The sequence below is a fragment of the Lycium ferocissimum genome, chromosome 10 (assembly GCF_029784015.1).
Source record: "Lycium ferocissimum isolate CSIRO_LF1 chromosome 10, AGI_CSIRO_Lferr_CH_V1, whole genome shotgun sequence".
Lineage (NCBI taxonomy): Eukaryota > Viridiplantae > Streptophyta > Magnoliopsida > Solanales > Solanaceae > Lycium > Lycium ferocissimum.
The window spans coordinates 25320608-25325768 of record NC_081351.1 but is presented as its reverse complement, the minus strand read 5'-3'; the positions used below and the strand labels follow the sequence as shown (position 1 = coordinate 25325768).

General features: G+C 31.2%; 1 protein-coding gene across 1 annotated transcript; it reads right to left on the bottom strand.

Annotated features, from left to right (window-relative positions):
• Positions 1 to 1709: 1709 nt before the first annotated feature.
• On the bottom strand, positions 1710 to 3556 carry LOC132034754 (MYB-like transcription factor EOBI). The gene is made up of 3 exons (XM_059425115.1): positions 3400 to 3556; positions 2336 to 2465; positions 1710 to 2220 (listed from the first exon to the last, which is right to left on the bottom strand). The coding sequence occupies exons 1-3, from the start codon at positions 3554 to 3556 to the stop codon at positions 1710 to 1712; spliced, it is 798 nt and encodes a 265-aa protein (XP_059281098.1).
• Positions 3557 to 5161: the final 1605 nt, after the last annotated feature.

Below are 5161 nucleotides of genomic sequence, written 5' to 3'. Positions count from 1 at the left end.
TGGATCCGCCCCTGCACATGTCAATGTGAAAAGTTATATGGCCCCACCATATTCCATGGCATTTCAATTTAGGGCATAATTTGTAATTTAAATGGAATGGGTGGGCTTTTTCTGGAGGTATGTACAGTCCAAATAACTAATTAAGCTGACCTGCCAAATATTAAAGACCATAAGACAAGTCGTTTGATACTATTTTTAACAGAAGTCCAATATTGCCCTTAGCCTTTTCTAGCAATGGCAAAAAGCACACATGTCGAAACTCTCTTTTGTATAATAAAAAAAAATAGAGAAATTTTATCATGGACGAGGCACACCAACTGGGCAGACAATTGTTGTGTGATATTCCTCTCAAAATATGCCATGTGGAATTGATGGGTCCGCTGTCAGCACTCTGTCTCTTACCTACATTTCTTTTGGTTTTCTATTTCATTATTTATTTTTCTTCACTTTTACATCAAATCTTCACGTTCACGTCTAAAATAAAATAGAAAAAATGGATTGAGACTACCTCAAATTTCTTTCTTTTTTTTCTTTGTTTTCTGAATTTTATTCTTAACATTCACTAATAAGTGCACACTATTAAGATTTTAGTTGTAATTTATTTCAGTTCCTAAAACTTGTAAATTACTTTTAGATTAAAATTACATAAAGAAAAAAAAATATGAAGATGATTGTTAATGTCATATAATAAGCATGACAATGATGAAGCAAAATTTCAGTGAGAATTTTTCACTTTTTTTTCGAAAATCGTTTTCACTTTATTTGAAAATTAACGTATATATATATATATATATATATATATATATAAAATTAAATTAGGCACACCATAGATAGAAATTTCAAATACAATTTGAAGTTGTATTTGAAATTTAAAAAACACTCAAAAACTTGTTTTCACTTTCAACACATTCAAACAATCAAATATTCTTTACAAAAACTTAACCAAACACAACTTTATCTTCAATTCCAACTCCAAAATGCCAAATAAAGTGAAAAATATTTGATTTTCATGGTCAAATGCCTACTTAGAAACTCTGGTATTACTTGAAACTTCACTTTTCTAATTTTGCTTTTAATTCTATATTTATTGTCAAATCTAGAACTACATTTAATTTTCCAAAAATAAAAAGAAAGTTCAGTCTTTTGCATATATTGGAAACACAATCGGTGAATACATTGGGAAAAATAAGAGAAAAATTCAAAAGCTTTGGCTAGCATCAATATAATTTTACGAATAGAAGATAAGATCATAGAAATAAAAAAACAAAAAAAGAAGAAGAAGAGGAGAAGCATACAAGTGATAAGTACAAAAGAAGAGAAGTAAGGAAAATACGTGAAAGAGTGTGCTGACAGTGCACCCACCATCTTCCACTTTTCATGTTTATATTTCTCCTTCACGCAAGTAATTATGCAGGGACGAGTTTTTGGCCAATTTTTGTTGAAGTGGGGCCCAAAATCCACTTGGCAAAATATGAAAGGAGACTCACACAAGTTTTGTCTTCCACATCACATTTGTGTCTCGCACATAATAAAATTTTCCAATAAAAATACAGTAAAACTTAACATTCAAACATAGCTTTAACTTCCAAAAACTCTTTCTCAACTTCAAATATTTCTTTTTCAACTTCGAGCAAATGTTATACAAACACTTACTTAGAATTCAATAAAAAGGAGTAGCCATAGTTTCTAGATCATGAGGAGGAGGAGTATTAATAAGTTGCAGTGCTGAAATTGCATTGGAAATTCTCCAAGTTCCATAAGCCATCCCAATTGATGTTTTCATTCGATGAAGATTCTAGCACAGGCACAGGAGTAAAGTCATTGAGCATGGAGTAAATTAAATCATCTTGCTCCTGATCATCGGCTATATTTGGGTACAAAATGTCCATTTCTTGGTTCCCTTGAGGCGCAGTTGGTATTCTATTCTCACTTTTGTCGAGTAACGGTAGGGTTCTGTTTCCCAACTTGTTTAGGATGGAGGGATAGTAGTTTTTCTTGTTGTTGAATGGCACGACACTAGTTGTATCAGTTTCAGTGTTTGATTTCTGTTGTTGTTGTTGCTGCTGCTGCTGCTTTAATTGTTGTCTTTTTATATGACGAGCGTTTGATTTTTCGAATTTGTCATTCGAGTGTTTGGTCTTTTTCTTGAAATGAGTTCTCCAATAGTTCTTGATCTCATTGTCAGTTCTCCCTTCCAAGTTTCTAGCTATAGTTGCCCGCCTATATTTATTTTCGTCAAGTTATTATTGAAGATTATGCTTATGAAACATCTAAAACTTTCAAGAATGTCCAAAATACTTTCTTTTGAGAGAGAAAAAAAAAATAAAAAAAAGACCTGTTCCCCCATTTAGCATGGAGCTCTAGAATTATTTTTTCTTCATTAGGTGTAATTTGTCCCCTTTTCAGGTCTGGCCTTAAGTAATTCACCCATCTCAACCTACTGCTTTTTGCATTCCTTTTCAATCCTGCAATATGAACCAGGTACCCAATATAAATATTGACAAAACACATAAACAAGTCCTTTAACTTCTGGCCTTGTTGCTTAAGAATTACGACTTTAAACTTTCTTTAACAAGCGCAAGTAGACACTTAAACTTGCTAAAAGTCGAACATGTGAACACAAATGATGATGTGAATTGACCGACGTGCACACACTTTTTTTAGTGTTATGTCACTACCACACACGTCAGCATATGTGTTTATATGTTCAACTTTTGGTAAGTTTAAGTGCCTACTTGTGCACTAACAAAGTTTAAGGTCATAGTTGTCAACTCGCGCCAAGTTAAAGGGCTTGTTTATGTATTGTGCCATAAATATTCGGTGTATAACAATAACTACTCTTTAATGCTACTATATAAGTTGAATATGTTATATGAATTCTCATTTTCTATGTAACTCCATTTAGGCCCATCTCAATCAGAGGTAGATCAAAGAGGGTTTATTGCGGGTACACATGAATTTAATTCACTAAATATATGTAAATATTTTATTATAATCCAGTTATTGTTATAGTATTAGCTTAAACTCGTTGTAGAAACCAATATAATTCAAATCTTGAATTTGCATCTAATTTTGATGTAATACGTATAAGTATCAATGTATCACTTGTATTTATTTTTCAAAACAGAAAAAGACCCTTTTCTTGATGAAATATATATTAGTAGGATTTTTATTGTATGAAGTGATGAAAAACAAGTTGAAAACAGAAATAGTAACATATTATTGTGTAAGATCCCTCAACCTTTAGCCAGAGATCTCATGTTCTAGTTTTAGATATGAAGATCAATGCTTTCACTCTTAATGAATATTACGCGGGCACAAATCTGAATTAATCGAGGCCAAATGTGCATATTGGACTCTTGAAAACATAAAATATTGTGCAATATTTTTCTTTTTTACCGGCAACAGTAGCAACAGAACTCCACCTGCCTTCACCATGCAATTTTACATATTCAATGAGCAATGTATCTTCTTCAGCAGTCCAAGGTCCCTTTCTCCATCCTTCTTTTGTCATTCCCCAACCGCATATCTGTTCACTCATCACTCCCCAAGCCATATTTCTTTTTTTGGTAAGAACTAATTAAAGAGCTTAAATGTGATTAACTTCTCATTACTATGAGAAGTGTTTGTGACATAATCTTAAAAAGTCGTTGTTGCGAATTTATATTTTCAGTCGCCTCTCGGCTCTCACTTCATTCCATCAGTCAAAAACTTTTCTGTCCTTTCACGCTATTATTATCTAAAAGTGATCAATTGACTAAGAAATACCCAAATTGCCCTCGTATATTTGATTATTTCTTTGCTAAAATGAAATAATTATGTGAGGTATTTCATGCATTACTCCTTTGGTGAAAATTAGATAAAGGATTAAGAATTTACTGGGGGGAAAAAAAGTCGTATTACATGTGTAACATTTAGAAGATTACCAAGTTATCTAGCATGTCAATTTTTTTTATAAAACGAGCTTATTTTTTCTGAACATAGTTATAATATGAAAGCAGGAAACACACTGAATTAACTACAAAAAATTATATATCTCATATTAAATAGAAGGATAATTTCAATAAATACAATCCAATATAAAATATTACATCCACATAGTCATATTTTTAATGGGTAAAAATCATTTTAGTCCTCCAATTTTACTTTAAAAATCAAAGATCTCCCCCAACATTGAACAATAATCAACATTTTCATCCCCTTATTTCAACTTTCGTACATTGACCGATAACTTTATATTATTTGATTGTCATTAAAGGAGTAAAAGGAATTTTCACTTAACATTTTAATTAATTAGTTAGTACTCTAATTAATAATATATAAATTTCTATAGTTTCCTCAGTTAATTAATTCTAACACTTTCTGCCGTCTTCAATTTTTCTCCATAACCAAAGCAGTTCTTCATATTTTCAGAGAACCTTTCAAACCCTAATAAACAATTGTTCTCTGGAAATATGAAGGTTACAAGGGTTTGAAAGGTTCTCCGGAAATATGAAGAACTGCTCTGGCTATGGAGAAAAATTGAAGACGGCAGAAAGCGTTAGAATTAATTGACGGAGGAAACTGTGAAAAATTTATATATTCTTAATTAGGGTACTCACTAATTAATAAAAAAAATATAAGTGAAATTCCCTTTTACCCCTTTGATGATTGGTCAAATAATATAAAATTACCGATCAATGGCATAGAAGTTGAGATAATAGGATGAAAATGTCGATTGTTCAATGTTGGGGGAGGTCTTTGATTTTTAAAGAAAAATTGGAGGACTAAAATGATTTTTACCCTATTTTTAATTTACACCAAAGAAAGCCAACTTTTTTTTGCAACAGCGTGTATACACACGATATACAACATTATACACTTATTGTAGACAATGTATAAATCTTGTACAAAAGTTTATAATAATGTATAAAAGAGTCATTTCAGGTAATATTAGAAATATGGGTCATTTCGGGTAAATATTTTCTCCAAATAAACATAGAGTGTTATTTTCCTTAAATAAATGCTCACGAATATAAGTAACATAAAACAGCTCGTGAACCAAACAAATAAAGGTGCAATTTTGCATAACTTCGTAAATCACAGAGGCAGTTTTAGATTATTTCTTTTGATATATAATAGCTTCGTTAGCTGTTGGCAAATAAAAGCAAAATATGTCAGT